At 43.7% G+C, this 18,969-nt stretch overlaps 1 protein-coding gene across 1 annotated transcript in view; it reads left to right on the forward strand.

The window, feature by feature from the left end:
- The window catches only part of LOC310794979 (dihydropyridine-sensitive L-type skeletal muscle calcium channel subunit alpha-1-like), a gene marked incomplete at its 5' end in the record, with an annotated part of 37,749 nt that overhangs the window by 6,832 nt on the left and 11,948 nt on the right, over positions 1-18,969 (forward strand). The window contains 22 exons of the mRNA XM_083657004.1: positions 3,161-3,300; positions 3,828-3,961; positions 4,244-4,396; positions 5,003-5,208; positions 6,001-6,104; positions 6,232-6,377; positions 6,474-6,552; positions 9,183-9,343; positions 11,055-11,280; positions 12,023-12,230; positions 12,400-12,520; positions 13,265-13,379; positions 13,524-13,632; positions 13,969-14,038; positions 15,521-15,653; positions 15,881-16,010; positions 16,120-16,179; positions 16,782-16,888; positions 17,028-17,115; positions 17,795-17,902; positions 18,006-18,058; positions 18,169-18,315. Coding sequence (XP_083513130.1) covers positions 3,161-3,300; positions 3,828-3,961; positions 4,244-4,396; positions 5,003-5,208; positions 6,001-6,104; positions 6,232-6,377; positions 6,474-6,552; positions 9,183-9,343; positions 11,055-11,280; positions 12,023-12,230; positions 12,400-12,520; positions 13,265-13,379; positions 13,524-13,632; positions 13,969-14,038; positions 15,521-15,653; positions 15,881-16,010; positions 16,120-16,179; positions 16,782-16,888; positions 17,028-17,115; positions 17,795-17,902; positions 18,006-18,058; positions 18,169-18,315 — 2,798 coding nt within the window. The remainder of the gene's footprint in view (positions 1-3,160; positions 3,301-3,827; positions 3,962-4,243; positions 4,397-5,002; positions 5,209-6,000; positions 6,105-6,231; positions 6,378-6,473; positions 6,553-9,182; positions 9,344-11,054; positions 11,281-12,022; positions 12,231-12,399; positions 12,521-13,264; positions 13,380-13,523; positions 13,633-13,968; positions 14,039-15,520; positions 15,654-15,880; positions 16,011-16,119; positions 16,180-16,781; positions 16,889-17,027; positions 17,116-17,794; positions 17,903-18,005; positions 18,059-18,168; positions 18,316-18,969) is intronic.

Consider the following 18,969-nt stretch of genomic DNA (forward strand, 5'->3'; position numbering starts at 1 on the left):
CTTGGTTTCGTTTGAGTGACAACATTTCTTATTTTGTAGTCAAATGACGCATGCTTGTACTGTACGCGCATGTGTGTGTGTGTGTGTGTGTTTGTGTGTGTGTTTTCTTGTTGGTGTCTGCAAGATTGCCATTGGAATTTATAACTCCCTTTGGGACTGACTGGATGTCGTCTCTTAAAACAGACGCGTTGGCTCACGCAAATTCCAAATGCTTCCTCCTCCCCGTCAGAGCAATTTAGAGAGAGAGTGGCGTCAGCGGAGGACCAAACTGCGTGACTCATTAGCCAATGAACAGCCAGGAAGGCGTCTCGCGCTACTTTTGAATGCTAAAATAAAGATGATAATGTACAATTTGATTCTAAAAAATAACAACTTTCAAAGTACAACACAAACTGTCCATTTTGCTGCAACTCGACAGTGCTGCTTAATCCAGGACCTTACTTCCTGGAACTATTGAGAGTAAAAAAAACTGGTCCATTGGAGTGAATGGAGATGTCGTGACTCTTCTATATACATGGCTCTGTGGGGGATGTCTCGATGTCCCGTCTAAAAAGGCAGGTGATTGGAGAAATACGAGCGGATGTCCCGCCTAAAGGCAGACATCTGCTTGTATTTCTCCAATCGCCTGCATCGGTTCAAACTTCCTCCCTGTCTGAAGCATTTCCCCCTCCCCAACTTCCATTGACCAGGCTCTGTGGGTGTAAAGTACAGACTGACCAGGCTCTGTGGGCGTAAAGTACAGACTGAGGGCGTAAAGTACAGACTGACCAGGCTCTGTGGGCGTAAAGTACAGACTGACCAGGCTCTGTGGGCGTAAAGTACAGACTGTATAGTGAGTGCATTTGAAGAATATAGAAGAGACAGTCTGGCTTGAGAGACTAGAATGGATGTAGCTGGATATTTCAGCCACGAATTATGAGTGCCCCTACTTTCTTTAGTAAGATGATGAAGGGAATTAAATACAGCATTTATAACATACGATAATTACATGTATTTATGCTAATTGGTTAATTGAATATTGGAGTTAAATCCCCTGGGAACTAGAGCGTATCATACTCTTCTCGTAATCACAGCTTCTCCTTACCGCATGTACAGTCGTCAACAATTTAGGGCGAGAGAGAGGTTATGTTGTATCTACTATCTAACGCTTTCATAACAAGTTGTTCTAGTAAGCCAGTGACACTCAACTTGCGGCCCTGTGTGGCCCGCGATGGAATTGCAAAAAAGAAAAAGAAAAAATGTTTTTTTTTTCCAGTGCACATGCAAGATACCCGCTGAATAAGTGTCCAAATGTTCATGTCATTCTGGCCAATACTCCACTTCTGTTATAGCATTTCAGTCTGGAATATGAAATATCTTTCAATAATCTATGATTTAGCTGCTAAATTGTCAAATACTGCCGTCTGCTCGCTACCCAGGCACTTATGTATGTACTTAACCTAACTAACTTAACCTAACGAACTATCCGGTGTGCACAACATTGTCAGACTTGTCTGACATCTACAATCCGCTACAGAAAAATGTATATTGTTTGTTTATTAACTGGCCCCTGGCCTTCTATCATTTCACGAAAGTGGCCCCCGGGCAAAGCAAGTTGAGTATCCCTGTAGTAAGTGATGATGTGTGCTGTATTGTTTTGGTACCAAGATAATACCTCCCTGTCAGGGATGAACTTTTCCACCACAGTGTGTCAGGGAGTCCCCGACACTGTGTTGGAAAATGTTAATCCTGTGTGTGTTTCTCTGTCTGTCTGCTATAGTGACGGTCACTGTACACACACACACACACACACACACACACACACACACACATGCACACGCATACACTGTACTGTATGCATACACAGTCTGAGGAAAACCATACATGGAGCTATAGCTCTGTTCTCTCTGACAACTTCAACACTAATGTTAAAAACACAGACAGATCTCAATTACTAACAGATGTTCACATTCAACCGTCCTTACATTTATCTGGGCTTACCACCTCTAAACAAAGCTTTTAGATTTTTTTATTTATTTATCAAATTTTTATTTATGTATTTTTTATTTATAATTTTTTTTGCTTATCGTTTAACAGCGCTGATGAGACAGTGTAAAGAATCTCCTGAAGGTTAAAGTGAGGTTCCTCTAATCTCTACACCTGGTTTTTAAATGCGACCTGTATCCGGATAAGTTACCTGGATAATGGTCACATTTAAAAACCAGGTGTAAATGGGGTGAAAGACACATGTGAGCCAGACTGCCTCCAGATGTGGTCAGGAAGATCTGATCACATCCTGATCACCATACGTTTTACACCTTGCATTAACATGCATTTTTCCTTATCCAGATAACATCCAGATAACTTATCCGGATACAGGTCACATTTAAAAACCAGGTGTAAATTACAAAATAACCCTCCAACTGGAGGCGGATAACTCGCCATCTTCGGCTGCTCGGAGTCCTCTTTGCTCCTCCCAACGGCCGTGCAGCAATCTCTGACACAGGGAATGACAGTCGCCAAGAAACTAATTTTGAAGGAATGGAAGTCCTCCTCTCCACCTTCTTTTCAGCTGTGGCTGACAGACATGATCTCAGTTATACGTATGGAGAGACTCAGATTCCAGAGGACGAATTCTTTAGGGAGATTTTCTGTTGTTTGGGACCTGTTCCTGACCTATTTCCATCAGGCTAGGGGCGGTAATTGAGTTTCTTTTGGATCCTTTGCACAGTTTTTTTTTTTTTTTATTGTTTTGTAAGCACATTTTTCTATGACTGGTAGCACCATTTTGTAGCATTGTAATGTTGAATGTATGTATATATGTTTTTTCTTTTATTTTCTTTTTTCCTGTTCTTGTTTTATTTTCTTTATGTTCTGAAAAAGTAAAAAAAAAAAAAAAAAAAAAAAAAGGTAAACGGGGTGTCTGTGACTCATGTGCCATCCATCCATAAGCCTGCTTGGGCCTGCTTGTTGATTCAGCACCAAAATGACTTCAGCTATCAACATAAATTATCTTTTGCACCTATTGCTGTTCCCTCCAGAGGCAACTCAAATACCAAAGATTTCACTTAGCTACTCCAGTGGTTCTCTCTAACGCTCACCCTCATATCTTCCCTACAGAACTGCATCAATGGCCTCATCAAATCTCACTTCCTGGTTTGTGTGTGTGTTTTTTGCTCAGGAGAGTCTGGAGTATATCTTCATGGTGGTCTTCACCTTAGAGTGCTTTCTGAAGATAGTGTCGTATGGGTTAGTGTTCCACGAGGGCGCCTATTTACGGAACTGCTGGAACATACTGGACTTTGTCATCGTCTTCATGGGGTAAGATGAGCTCCGGGCTGCAGACGGACAGCAAAGGCCACTGGAAACAGATTCTCTTGAGCATATGTGTCGTTTTATAAGCAGCGTTCCCATGGCTCCTTTGAATCCTTGAAAGTTTGTGAATTTGAGAGAGAGAGAACATCAAGGCCTTGAAAGTTTTTTAAAATAGACATGGGTCATTGAAAGTGTTGAATTGTTATATTTTGTTCAAGAATAGAAAATTAAATTCTTTTAATTTTTTTTTAACTTAAGAATGTAATTTCAAAAGTGCATTGGTTTTCTGCTGATGAACTGTATGCTCATTTTGTAACCGATGTATGAGAGTGGAAAAAAGTTATACTTCTCACAACATCAAGGCGAAAACAAAACACAATGTTAGATCATCATGCTATCAAATCAAAGGGGTTGTTTCCAGATTAGATTTGGCTTTTTGAGCAGCAATATTTAAAATTATACCATTTAATCTAGTGAAATATAGAGTTTTGTAGTGGTGTTGACTTAGAGCTCTGGATCATGTTTGCCTGCAGCCTCTTCACCTTTGCCGTGGACACCATCAATAAGATCATGGGTGTGCCGATGGAGAAGGGCGGAGGCTTTGACATGAAGGCCCTGAGAGCCTTCAGAGTGCTGAGGCCCCTACGCCTCGTCTCTGGAGTCCCCAGTAAGAACCTGCACCTACACTACTGTACCTCACCTCTGTCCCTCACTACTGTACACTACTGCACCTCACTACTGTACCTCACTACTGTACCTCACTATTGTACACTACTGTACCTCACTACTGTACTCACATAAATAAGCCCAACACTGTTGGTGCGTTTCCCACTTTTGTCCACTTGGAACTAGAATATGCAACGATTGGATTGGATTACTGGGAGTTCTAAAATGAACTGAGTGCTGAATTGCGAATGTGTGAATATTTGCTTTTGTTATTCCCCTCCAGGCCTGCAGGTGGTGATGAACTCCATCCTCAAATCCATGCTGCCTCTGCTGCACATCGCCCTGCTGGTCTTCTTACTGGTCACCATCTACGCCATCGTGGGCCTGGAGCTCTTCAAGTGCAAGATGCACAAGACCTGTTATTACACCGGAACAAGTGTGTTTAAACAAAGGACACAGTTAGAGACATTTGCACATAGGTCTTTACCAGAGCCGTGTAGATAGAAGAGTCACGTAGATAGAAGAGTCGCGACATCTCCATTTACTCCAATGGACTGGTTTTTTACTCTCAAGAGTTCCAGGAAGTAAGGTCCTGGATTAAGCAGCACTGTCGAGTTGCAGCAAAATGGACAGTTTGTGTTGTGTTGTACTTTGAAAGGTTTTTTTCTTTTTTTTTTCTTTTTTTTAGAATCAAATTGTACATTATCAGCTTTATTTTAGCATTCAAAAGTAGCTGTTCATTGGCTAATGAGTCACGCATTTTGGTCCTCCGCTGATGCCACTCTCTCTCTTTACATGCTGACGTTTTATACTCATTCTTGCTATATTCTCGGTTACAATAATATATAATAATATATAATAATATATAATATATACGGTAATAATAATATATAATAATATAATAATATATAATATATAATATATAATAATAATACATAATAATAATATATAATATATAATAATGTATAATATATAATAATAATGATATATTATAATACTAAATAATAATAATATATAATATCCTGAAATATTGTTCCCACAGACATCTACGCCACAGCAGAGTTGGAGCAGCCGGCCCCCTGCGCCCAGGCGGGGAACGGGCGCCGCTGCGCCATCAACGGCTCCGAGTGCCGTCCGGGCTGGGAGGGGCCTAACAACGGCATCACCCACTTCGATAACATTGGCTTCGCCATGCTCACCGTCTACCAGTGCATCACTATGGAGGGATGGACTAAAGTGCTCTACTGGGTCAGTGACAGCTTGAACTTTTGATCTCAGCCGTGTTTCAATGTTCTGCTCCTGCCCGCTACACCTTGTTTCACAGGATAAGAGAGAGGCAAAGTAGAAACGTCACTTCCTGTTTCAGCACTGTACCACAGATTTTCATCCACCCATTTATTTTCCCATTTCGTAAAATGCTTATAAAAATAGTTATACTTGTTCTCAAACCAAACAGTTCAGATATATTTAGAAACAGGAGAGATCACATAATATTTCACTCGGATTTAAAGAAAAATAGGAAGGGAGCTAGCTAATAGCTATTCCAGCCTGATGAAGACCCTGTGTGGTTGAAACGCGCGTAGCGTTTTGTTTGCCCGTGTACCCTATTGAAGATATATTCTGTTTGTAACACTGCTGTGTACACGAATATACTACTTCGGGATTAAATACTATTCTTGTCAAATTCAAGGAGCTCCCTTCCTATTTTTGTTCACTACTTTGCCTGCTGAGCTGCCTTGGTCCACAATTCTGTGTTCCCCCAGAACAAAATACAAAAAAAGAAGAAAATGTTTTTTAGATGTTTTTTAAGATTTGGTCTGAGTGAAATGTTCTATGGTCTCTCCCGATTCTAAATAAAGCTGAACCGTTTGGTTTGAACAAGTAAAGCTATTTTTTATAAGCATTTTACAAAATGTCTATTGGAAAATAAATGGAGGATGAAAATCTCTGGTACAGTGCTGAAGCAGGAAGTAGGCGGTCACTTTGCCTCTCTATAGCTTGTACTAAGAGCTGACTAGTTGCTGCACTGATGTCTTTCAGGTGAATGATGCCATAGGGAATGAATGGCCCTGGCTCTACTTTGTCACGCTCATTCTAGTGGGCTCCTTCTTTGTGCTAAACCTGGTTCTCGGCGTGCTCAGCGGGTAAGACAACTCCGTAGCTTAGCTTTAGCTTTAGCTTAGCTTTAGCTTTCACTTCTCTCTCCACTGTCTTCTGCATCGGAGAAACAATGCTCTGTGCTCCATCCATTCCTCTGTCTCTGCCCCTCAGAGAGTTCACCAAAGAGCGAGAGAAGGTCAAGTCGCGTGGAGAGTTCCAGGATTTGCGAGAGCGTCAGCAGCTGGATGAGGACCTCCACGGCTACATGGAGTGGATCACCTACGCTGAGGTCCTGGACGCTGATCGAGAGGGCAAAGGTCAGCAGCACTATGAAGAACCACCTCAACACCCTTCCCATGTAGGGATACTATTGCCCAGACTGTCTAGAATTTCAAACTTTGCTCTCTTGTCAGGTCTCCTGCCTTTGACCGATGGAGACGCAGACAGCCTCTATGATGGCCTGGAAGGCAAGAGTCGAATTGTTTACTACTAGTGAGTCTGCTGCTTTAGGTGTTCACCTCTTATTCAAGATCATTGTGTTACAGTGGTGATTTGAGCCTGACATTTCTGGAGGGGCAGTTTTATGTTGTCACGTCACCACGCACCATCACACACATAAAAGATCTAGCCAATCTATGGTAGGCAGATATGACTGTGATTTGAGCGCCACGGAGCAGAAATATTCCAAAACTAAATACACTTCACATTTGTGTGGGTGCGCTCGGCATGGAGCTTGTGCGTATTTATTTACACACGGAACACAGACTTCGTAGCAGTGATATTGAGCGGCCCTCTGCTGCAAACACACACACACACACACTGCTCTGTTCCTTCACTTCCTTGTTTGTCCCAGAGTTGGGTTAAAAAACGATTTCAGACGGACAAGCCAGTCTTTATTGTCACTCGATTACACATCGTGGCCGGTGAAATTTGTCCTCTGCATTTAACCCATCCTGGCTTTGTCCTTTCCTCCGGGGGGCAGGCCAGGAGCAGTGGTCGCTTTCTCGTACAGCGCCCGGGGACCAACTTTGGATGTTGTCGTCACTGGTCGGATGACAATGACGATCTGATCTTCTGCATGTTTTTAATGGGGGGGGGTTATATACGGAGGAACCCCCCTGGGGGAGCACGGGGAGAACATGCAAACTCCACACAGACAGAAAGGCCCTTACGACGAGATACCCCACCTGGGCAGTAGGCACTGAAGATATGGGGGGGAACACAACCACAGCGCCCACAGTGTCCCAGGCGAGAATCGAACTCAGGACCTTCTGACTGCGAGGCGACAGCGCTACCACTGAGCCACCGTGCTCAGTGGTGTGTCATGTGTCATATCACATATATGACAGCTAGTAAATGTACAAACCTTGCATTCACTTTATCCCCAGGCTGAAGCATGACGAAATCTTCTGGTCTGTGTTGCCCTATAAACGCTTTATTTCCAATTTCTCTTCCAACGGCAACGTACTAAACCGTTCAGACAACAACTACGTGATTCATTGTAGTAGGATCAATTAAAAAATACACTTCACAGTATTTAGCTAGCGGTAATGTACTGGTCTGATTTAGCCTTGGTTTGTTTATTTTCTCCTGGTCACATGACGTTTCGCGGCCACACCTGTTGGGCGGAGTTCATGTCAGGAGTGCACATGGGGCATCATCATCTCTGCCCCTGTGCCCAATAAAACATTGTCAGGTGACAGGCCATGATGTCACATGGTTGTTTCTATGGCAACGGTGGGTCAGAGCGCCGGTTGCCCCACATGCAGGAAATGCTGTGCGAGCAGAGCCGAGCACACAGAAACAGACACACACACACTACGGCAGTGATACTCAACTGGCGGCCTGCGGGGCGCCCCCTGTGTGGCCCGCGATGGAATTACAAAAAAATTTTTTTTTACAGTGCACCTGAACGCAACATGCAAGATACCCGCTGAATAAGTGTCCAAATGTTCATGTCATTCTGGCCAATACTCCACTTCTGTTATAGCATTTCAGTCTGGAATATGGAATATCTTTCAATAATCTATGATTTAGCTGCTAAATTGTCAAATACCGCCATCTGCTCGCTACCCAGGCGTATTGGGCACAGATGTATGTACTTAAGCTAACTAACTATCCGGTGTGCACAACATTGTCAGACTAAACTCCGGCTGACACCCCAAAAACCTACAATCCGCTACAGAAAAATGTATATTGATTGTTTATTAACTGGCCCCTGGCCTTCTATCATTTCACGAAAGTGGCCCCTGGGCAAAGTAAGTTGAGTATCCCTGGACTACGGAAATTACTCCAAAACAGCACTTTATGGATTGTGAGTAAAGTAAAGTTAATTTATATAGACACCACATTCACAGTTGAATCACTACTTTGTATTAAATATAAAATACGATTTCCCACAACAGTCAGATGTAATGAGCTTCTTGCATCTGGTGGGGCACTGCCCTACTTGCCCCTAATGCAAAATCGCCACTGATTGTGTAATCATTGTGTGTAATGTAGACATCCATTATCTACAGCAGGGGTTCCGAACCTTTTTCGGCTCGTGACCCTATTTTGGCGTCGCCAAAATCTAGGGATCCGCGACATTCAAATTCCGGTACACCATCGATAATGTCATCAGTGACATCGTCAGTGATGTCACATAGTATGCTTCTTTTTCCCCCGCAGAATTCTGACTTTAGTCTGAGACTTTATTCTCAGAATCCTCATTTAAAGTTATAATCCCAAAGATTTTCACCTAAATAAAAAATATATAATTAAGAGTCACTCACAGTGTTGATTGAGGCTATGGTCCATTGATGGAAGCCTTTGTAGTATATAGTGACATTATGCAACACTGTTTGGATGTCACCTGCAATTACCAATCATCGCCATAGGTGTCACCCAAGAGAACAAAGATGAAATCTTAGAGATTATCACTTTAAACTCGGAACTAGAAAAAAAAATCGCAAGTAACCATAATAATCTTCGGTAGTATTAAATTGGGTCTGGTGTAAAAAAAAAAAAAAAAAAAAAAAAGGGCGACCCTATTTGAATTCCAGGCGACCCCACTTAGGGTCGGGACCCTGAGGTTGGGAACCACTGATCTACAGTAAGCCCGAATGCCTCTTTGTGTTTAGCCGCCTGGCGCGCCGCTGGAACCGCTTCCTCAGGATGAAGTGTCTGGTGTATGTGAAGACCCAGGCCTTCTACTGGGCAGTGATGTTCCTCATCTTCCTCAACACCCTGGCCATCGCCACGGAGCACCACCACCAGTCGGACGGGCTCACCTCCCTACAAGGTTGGTTCTCTATATCAACTGATGCTAGTTAGATTCCCTCCCTACCAACACGACGCTCGCAGGTTCGAGCCCCCCTCCCCCCCGTGTTCCCTCCGGCTTGGTCGGGCGTCCATACAGGCACGATTGGCCGTGTCTATGGGTGGGAAACTGGACTAACCCATTGATACCTGATGCAGCATTTGTGTGTATATCCCTCATTTGTGTGTGTATCCCTTTAAGACCGCGAACCGCATGACGCGGTTCGCGGTCTTAAAGGGATACACACACAAATGCTGCATCAGGTATCAATGGGTTAAGAGTATATGTGTGCTGGACGCTGCACCGGTGCCTCCTCTGGTCGGTCGAGGGGGGAGGGAAACTGGGGGGAATAGTGTGAATGCGCTACGTCCTGCCGGTGAAACTCCTCACTGTCAGGTGAAAAGAAGCAGCTGACGACTGCATCAGAGGAAGCATGTACTAGTCTACAACTCGACCCAGATTGGCAGAGGGGGTGGAGCAATGACCAGGACAGCAGGGGGAATTGGCCAAATACAATAGACCAAATCACCGTGACGTCACCATGTAAACAAATTTACTTCCGGGTACCACTTGGGGAAGGCGGCAGGTTTAAATGTGCGTGTTGTCAAATAAATGCTGTCAAACCCTCTCGTTGTTTTCGGCCGACTACTTTCAATTTAAATGGTTAAACGGTTGGTAAACATGCTTGTCCGACGTATCTAGCCTTTCTTCTGTGTTTGTTTTATGTAGTGTTAGCTAGCTAATAACGTTTGTTTGTCTGTCAAACTCGCTGTTTTTTTGCAGAGTCGTTAACGTTACAGACAGAGTAACCTCGCGTCACCAGGCTCTTCTCGGCGAGAAAGAGCCTGGTACAGATAGAGCTACTGACGCCACGTCAATTTAATTTAGCTTCAAGTCTACTCTAGTCTGGTCCAACAGGTAAATTAGCTAGTCTGTGTTGTTATGAATGATATTAAACAACAACACAACACGGACGAACCATTTTTGTCTTCTTTGTCTGTTTTTGTCTTCAACACGTCAGTTTGTGCCGTCCACCGCCATTATAATGTGTGGACCTCAGGGGTACCCGGAAGTAAATGTAAACATCCCTGCTGATTTGGTCTATAGAGAGGCAAATTGGAACCTCACTTCCTGCTTCAGCACTGTACCAGAGATTTCCATCCACCATTAATTTTCCCGTAAAATGCTTATAAAAATAGTTTTACTTCGTCAAACCAAACGGTTCAGATATATTTAGAAACAGGAGAGACCACATAATATTTCAGTGGGACCAAAACGTAAAAAAATCGCAGATTTAAAGAAAATATTTTTTCGATGTAGTTTTTTTAAAGTTTTGGTCAGAGTGAAATGTTCTATGGTCTCTACCGATTCTAAATATAGCTGAACCGTTTGGTTTGACGAAGTAAATCTATTTTCATTAAGCATTTTACAAAATGTCCATGGGAAAATAAATGGCGGATGAAAATCTTTGGTACAGTGCTGAAGCAGGAAGTAGGCGGTCACTTTGCCTCTCTATTGGGGAGAAAATTGGGGGAAACCTGAAAGAAAACTTGGTAAAAAAAAATCAACTGGTTGCTAGTTATTCATCTAGCCTACATTGTGAATCATTTGTCCTGCATTGATTTTCTCCTTTGATTTCTTCATCCTTTTATTGATTTCTTCCTCACGTCTCTGCCCTCTGCTCTCTCAACAGACGTTGTCAGTCGGCTGCTGCTGGTGCTGTTTGTCCTGGAGATGTTTGTGAAGATGTACGCCCTGGGCCCCAGAACCTACTTCATGTCCCTGTTTAACCGCTTTGACTTCTTCGTGGTGCTCTGTGGCATCCTGGAGATGATCCTGTTGTCCGTGCAAGCCGTGCCTCCCCTGGGCTTCTCTGTGCTCAGGTGTATCAGACTGCTCAGGCTCCTCAAGGTCACAAAGTAAGTCCTCTCCCCATAACCAGATGTATCATCATGACCAGTGTTGGGGGTAACTCATTACAAAAGTAACATATTACATGTAATATATTACTTTTAGCAGTAACTCAGTAATATAACTTTTTACTTATAGGATTTCGGTAATATTATACCAGTTACTTTGTCAAGTAACTCAAGTTACAAATTGAGTTAAAAAAATGTTTTAATCAAAGCGCATGTTTAAAAATCATTTCCTAATCGAACTGTGTGTTTTTATGCAAATAACCACTATAGATGACAATAACAAAGGAAAATAATAACATTTAGAATTTTGGATTGTTTACACTGACTTCAAGGCGGTTGAAATGATTTTTCGGGATGGTTCCGGGGCGGCGATGTCATTCTGCTGCTGCTGTTATTTTGGTGAAAGTAATGCAAAAGTAGTGTAATAAGTAACGAGTTACTCTACACAGACAGTAATATTGTAAAGTAATGTATTACTTTCAAATGAAAGTAACTTGTAATATGTAGTATATTACATTTTGAAAGTAACTTGCCCAACACTGATCATGGCACACTTGTTTCTATAGTCTTTATAAAGAATTTGATACTGGAGTTTCTGAAGTGCAACTTGAATGGATTGAACAAGAAAAGAATGGCTCAACCAAAGAACGTAATATGCTGCATTTAATTTAAAGGTTGAATCTTGACTGAGAATTTGTTGTAGCCATGGTTTTAATTCTCACCCTGGTCACATGTCTCCCAGGTACTGGACCTCTCTGAGCAATCTCGTGGCCTCGCTCCTCAACTCTGTCCGCTCCATCGCCTGCTTGCTCCTCCTCCTCTTCCTCTTCATCGTCATCTTCTCCCTCCTGGGCATGCAGGTGTTCGGGGGGAAGTTCAACTTCCCCGACCACAGACCCAGGCGCAGTAACTTTGACAACTTCCCCCAGGCCCTCATCAGTGTGTTCCAGGTGAGTGGCTGGAAACTCCTCTTTCATAGCTACGTTCTTTGAATGAGTTCCCCCCCTCTGGTAGAACTCTGAACTGCAGCTGATTTAGCAGCATCTGATCCATCCATGTGTACTTAATATCAGTGATTCCTCCTCTTTCACTCAATCACTCCTGTCTGCTTCTTCTCAGGTCCTCACAGGAGAGGAATGGACCGCCATCATGACCAATGGCATCATGGCCTATGGAGGCCCCGCCTTCCCTGGCATCCTGGTCAGCATCTACTTCGTCATCCTCTACGTCTGTGGAAACTGTATCCTGTATGTAGCACTGATGCTAATATATGTAGCACTGATGCTAATGTATGTAGCACTGATGCTAATGTATGTAGCACTGATGCTAATGTATGTAGCACTGATGCTAATGTAGCACCGGTGCTAATGTATGTAGCACTGATGTTAATGTATGTAGCACCGATGCTAATGTATGTAGCACTGATGTTAATGTATGTAGCACCGATGCTAATGGTTACATGCTGCCACTCCGACGTGCTGCCACTCCGACGTTCTGCCACTCCGAAATATCGGCACTCAGAAAGGGGGTCTATATTCCCCGTTTTTCACTAACCTCTCCCAGCCCCCACGCCAAACCTAACCTCCCCCCATGCCTAAACCTAACCTCCCCCAGACCCTAACCCAAAACCTAACCTCTCCCACCCCCACGCCTAAACCTAAGGTCGGCATTGCGGCTTCTAAGGTGAACGACCGCCAGTCCGAATAATGGAAGTTAACGTTCGGAGTGGCAGCATGTCGGAAAGGCAGAGGAACCCCGGCGCTAATGTATGTAGCACTGATGCTAATGTATGTAGCACTGATGCTAATGTATGTAGCACTGATGTTAATGTATGTAGCACCGATGCTAATGTATGTAGCACTGATGCTAACGTATGTAGCACTGATGCTAATGAAAACTGACCTCAAGTTCAACTGTAGTGTTGTATCAACACAGAGGTTCTTCTCCATTTTTGCTGTTGTCCTCCTGAGCTCAGTGCACCCAGATATCCTCCTCAATGTCTTCTTGGCCATCGCTGTCGACAACCTGGCAGAGGCTGAGAGTCTGACCTCAGCTCAGAAGGAAAAGGCTGAAGAGAAGATGAAGAAGAAGCTAATGAGGTAAACAGTTATCTGGAGGACCCAGTAAATAATGAAGTATTTAACTTTACTTTTAAACTTTTAAAGTGAGATGATCTACTCAATAGAGAGCCTGTGTCTACCACTTAGTTCAAACCTCTTCTGTCTTGATTTCTTTCTCTCCAGATCTAAGAAGCCTGACAAGGCTGACGAGGATAAGGAGAGGGAGAGGTTATCTAAGAAACTGGCAGAGCAGAGGGCGGCCAAGATGGAGTGCATGCCCACCACAGCCAAGGTTAGTGTCAACTATGGATCGCTCTCCGTCTGTTCGTCACTCTTTGTGAGTCAGTGATGAAGTATCATATCAGTGATATGATACTTCATCATGATCAGTGCAGTGTATCCGTGTGAAGAGTCAACATGTGATATGATATCACATGTTGACTCTTCACATGTTGAGTCAACATGTGAAGAGTCAACATGTGAAGAGTCAACATGTGAAGAGTGATATGATATCACATGTTGACTCTTCGCATGGATACACTGCACTGATCACGAGTCAGTGTAAAGCTCCGCCCATTACATATATACATCAATTTGTTTTTGTTTTTTTGTTGTTGTTGTTTTTCAGCTCAAAATCGATGAGTTTGAGTCCAACGTCAATGAAGTGAAGGATCCATTCCCGCCTGCAGACTTCCCAGGTAAAACAACATCTTCTGTCTGACTAGAAGATAACCCGCCTGTTCTACTTTCCCCAACATCACTAACTCCTGTTACCTCTCCCCTCTCACGTTTCCTCTTTGAATCTCTCACTTGAGTCGCTGTGGCAGAATGAGGTTACTGGTTGTGTTCATATTCATTCCACTGGCTGTGCTCGTCTGCTGGCTATGTTACAGTATAAGTATAGTATTATTATTATTAGACTTTGCTGATTTCCCCAGAGCATTTATAGTCGGGGTCTAAAGTTAGGCTATTTTCACATACTGTGGTGTGGGCCACTACCATATAAAGCGTACTGTAGTGTTTCACTATTAGCATTTCCCGTAGGAGTTTTATATTGGGGCTGGGCTTTGTCTTTTTCTTCTTCTTCTCTTGTGTCTGCCGTGCCGTAGTTCAGTGGTTCTCAAGCTGTGGTACGGGTACCATCAGTGGTACGTGTGATGCTGCCCCTGGTGGAAAACAATCTGAAATATTACAGGATTTATCATTTCTTAATTTGTGATTTACCAGCATAATCAAAACTTTTCAATGGACTTCGAATGTTTTCGTATGATCGATGTTACTGTTTCAGTCTGCACAACACCACATAGATAATGTATGTTGGCACTGCTTAAGCAAATGTCATGTTTTTTTTTATTTAAGCTAATTCTCCTTACCTTAACTAGGTGAGTCCCATTGTAGTCTTGCAGTAGCCAGCTGTAGATACATCTACGTCTGGGGCACAACTATTGACAAGTGGTTAAGGACCGCCCCCTAAGACCAAAACAAAATGTGTGACATAAATTATGAATTGACCAACCACGGACCTCCTTATATGCATTGATGCAACTCATCACATTTTGAACGATGTACCAATGAATGCAGGGAGCTGGACTTCCGGGTACAGCCCAGCCAATCAGAGGCTTGCCGCAGCTTTTCCTGCGGCAAAACCCGGAAATGCTGACTTGTGATTCAGACCCTCCACGTGGGACTAGTCACTAGTCCCATTGAGATGTCCATCTCATACCGCTCATTGGTCCTTGGATGGTTTGCTTTGATCAGAGGTGGTACTTGGTTCAAACAATGTGAGAACTACTGCCATAGAGACACTACCAAAACGGGGGAAAACAGAAACCGCCCCTCCAATCCTGGTGTTCTCCTATGTCGCGTGCATGGTTGCGTGTTGCACAAAAAGATCGTATATACGGAAGATGAACACTCCAACTTACTTCCTTGACAGCTAGATCCACATTTTTCTTCTCGCCAATTCTCAATGGCTTCCTTGTTTTGCTCGGGAGTACAAAAAAACTTTAACTGGCGATTATTTGTTGTCTGCGCAGCCCACCACACAACAGCTTTTAGCTATGTTTAATTCAAGGACAATGATGCTGGTCTATGGGAGTGAACGGAGCGATTTCCCGAAGCCAAAGTCATTTTCAGTTTACTTTTGACTTACAAGTCTCCACTTCCTCTCTCTACTGTAGGTGATGACGAGGAGGTAGAGCCGGACATCCCCATCAGCCCTCGGCCTCGACCAATGGCTGACCTAGCGCTGAAGGAGGAGGCGGTTCCCCTGCCTGAGGCCAGCTCCTTCTACATCTTCGGCCCTCAGAACAAGTAGGAACCAGACAATAACAACTGTAGGATCTCAACATCTCACAGTGTTTATACTTCAGTCACCGCTGTCATCTATTATGAAGACACAACAGTGAACTTGAGTGAACTCACAGACGACTATCTTGTCTTGTGTTTATGTGTGTCCTTTGTGTGTGTGTGTGTGTGTGTGTGTGTGTGTGTGTGTGTGTGTGTGTGTGTGTGCGTGCGCGCGCGCGCGCGTGGATCAGGTTCCGCAAGCTGTGCTACAAGATCATCAACGCCTCGTCCTTCACCAACCTGATCCTCCTGTTCATCTTGCTCTCCTCCATCTCCCTGGCTGCTGAGGACCCCATCGACCCAAGGTCCTACAGGAACAAGGTGCCAGCCGCTCCCGCCCGGCCTGGAGCTCAGCTCACACCCGCTGGAGTTGCTTTGTTGAATGAAGGGGACATACGTTGACACCCCTTCCCTCTGTGTCTTTCTCCAGATCTTGGCCTACGCTGACATTGTCTTCACAACTGTGTTCACCATTGAGATCGTACTGAAGGTAAAGCCAGCAAGCATGTATGTTCTGCGTTAGTAGGGCTTATTTAATTAATATGGTTCCATTGATGGGAGTCTTTGTAGGCCAGACACCAGATAGTCATATTTTTGTACTGAAGTTGCCAATAGCTGATATTTTTTGCTCTGATATGCTGTTAGGGTTGGGCACTGAAACCCGGTGCCACTATGGTACCGGACCTTTACGACCGATACTTACCGGACCGAATTGCAACGCAGATTTAGGTGCCTCATTTCTGTGCCATGTCCGAGCTGGAGAATCCTCTCTAAATTAAAAGAAAATTCTGCTTTAAATCCTCTTCATCCGCATCATTTAGACACCGGTACCATTCAAAAAAAATTGCACTGGAAAAATACACAACTATACCCATTCCTATATGCTGAATTTATTAAATTTGACAATTTTGTTGCTGAAAAATGGCATAAACTGTGGCATAAACTGTGGCATAAACGGATATAGATATAGATTAATGACAGTTTCTAACGTTCAAGGCAAATCATAAATTGTTCTTGATGGCGTGTAAAACATGAAACAAGTGCGTTTGGTTTTCTGCTCTGCGTCTCACTCCAACACCATGTGACCGTCAGATGACGGTGTACGGAGCGTTCATGCACGAGGGCTCCTTCTGCCGGAGCTCCTTCAACATCCTGGATCTCATCGTGGTCACTGTCTCCCTGCTGTCGATGGGGATGGAGTGAGTCTCATCACAGAGCTTTTTACCACACATTAGATTTGTGCATCTGCTGATTGTTATGTTTTATTTATTATGACAGTATTTAGTATTCCCAGACGCACGTGTATTGACTGTGTTGTTTGTCACGTGTTGTGTGCAGGTCCAGTGCCATCTCTGTGGTGAAGATCCTCAGGGTGTTGAGGGTGCTGAGGCCTCTGAGGGCTATCAATAGAGCCAAGGGGTTAAAGGTAAAAAAAAATTCAAACATCTCTCTTTTTTGTGAAAGAATATTACCCCCAATGCCCCCAGGGAATCTGTGAGCACCATCTTAGTTTCGGCTGAGGTCCTGCCTCTCTGTGGTCATTAAAGATCCCATCGGCACTCTTCGCAAGAGTAGGGGTGTGACCCCGGTGCCCTGGGGGATGTAACCCCGGTGCCCTGGGGGGTGTAACCCCGGTGCCCTGAGGGGTGTAACCCCGGTGCCCTGGGGGATGTAACCCCGGTGCCCTGGCTCAATTCCCACACAGGCCTTCCTTCAATCATGGCCACCTAATCATCCCCTCGTTACTTAATTGGCACATTCAGTCCTCAACTCTCCACCGTGATAGGCTGATGTGTGGTGAGCGTTCTGACTCTGCACCGTGATAGGCTGATGTGTGGTGAGCGTTCTGCCGCAAAGTAGCTGCCGTGCATCACCCAGGTGGGTGCTACATATTGGTGGTGACGTTTAGTCCCCCCCTCCCCTAATATGTGAAGCGCTTTGAGAAAGGCGCTATATAAATGCAATCAATTATTATTGTTATTATTATTATTATTATTATTATTATTGTTATTACTTTCCACAAATCTGCACCTTGAAACTCTTGACGGACATACCCGTAATAACTGTTCCATTACCCGCACATTCTTTGTTTTTGGTATTGACAGCACGTGGTCCAGTGCGTGTTTGTGGCCATCAAAACCATCGGCAACATTGTCTTGGTTACCATGCTGCTGAACTTCATGTTTGCGTGTATAGGAGTGCAGCTCTTCAAGGTGGGTTTCTTAAGAGATGATATAGGCAACACAATGCATCATAAGATCAATATAATTTCCAAACGAATATATTCAATGCATCACTCTTTCCTCTCTATCCCAGGGTAAATTCTATAGCTGCACAGACCTGACCAAAATGACTGCAGATGATTGCCAGTAAGACAAATGCGTTTTGTTTTTTCCACGTTGCACCATTTGATCCGTCTGAACAAACCCTTTGGCATAAATACTATTTCACAATGGCTAATCTTCACGTCTGCTCCCAGGGGAACCTTCATGAAGCACATGGATAACTCCCTCCAGGACACGGTGCTGGCTGACAGAGAATGGCGCAACAGTGACTTTAACTTTGACAATGTGTTCAACGGCATGCTGGCTCTCTTCACTGTCTCCACGTTTGAGGGCTGGCCACAGTGAGTACAGAAGGGCTTTTATAGAGAGCCAAAGTGGAACGTCACTTCCTGCTTCAGCACTGTACCAGAGATTTTCATCCGCCATTTATTTTCCCATAGACATTTTGTAAAATGCTTATAAAAATGGTTTTACTTGGTCAAACCAAACGGTTCAGATATATTTAGAAACAGGAGAGATCGCATAACACTCTGACCACATTGTAAAAAAAACTGTGGATTTAAAGAACATATTTTTTTGATGTAGTTTTTTAAGTTTTGGTCTGGTTTTTATAAGCATTTTACGAAATGTCTATGGGAAAATAAATGGCAGATGAAAATCTCTGGTACAGTGCTGAAGCAGGAAGCAGGCGGTCACTTTGCCTCTCTATAGATTACATCTCGGATTGGATCTTTCAAAACCTGTCAAGTTTGATTGAGTTATAAAACAGGATATTTTATTATGGGGATAATATTATATTATTATTATATATTATGAGCTGCACATAATCTCATTGCCTGAGGTCAGCGATGGTAACGGAGGCGATATATCCTTTTTAAACCACTGAATTCTAAATGTAATCTTTATGGATTAGCCTTATTCTATCTGCGATCTTTGATCTGCTTTTCTACCACTCTGACCCCATCTCTCCCTGTCCCCCCTCCGCCTCCTCCCAG

Source organism: Poromitra crassiceps, assembly GCF_964638095.1.
Source record: "Poromitra crassiceps genome assembly, chromosome: 20".
Classification (NCBI taxonomy): domain Eukaryota; kingdom Metazoa; phylum Chordata; class Actinopteri; order Beryciformes; family Melamphaidae; genus Poromitra; species Poromitra crassiceps.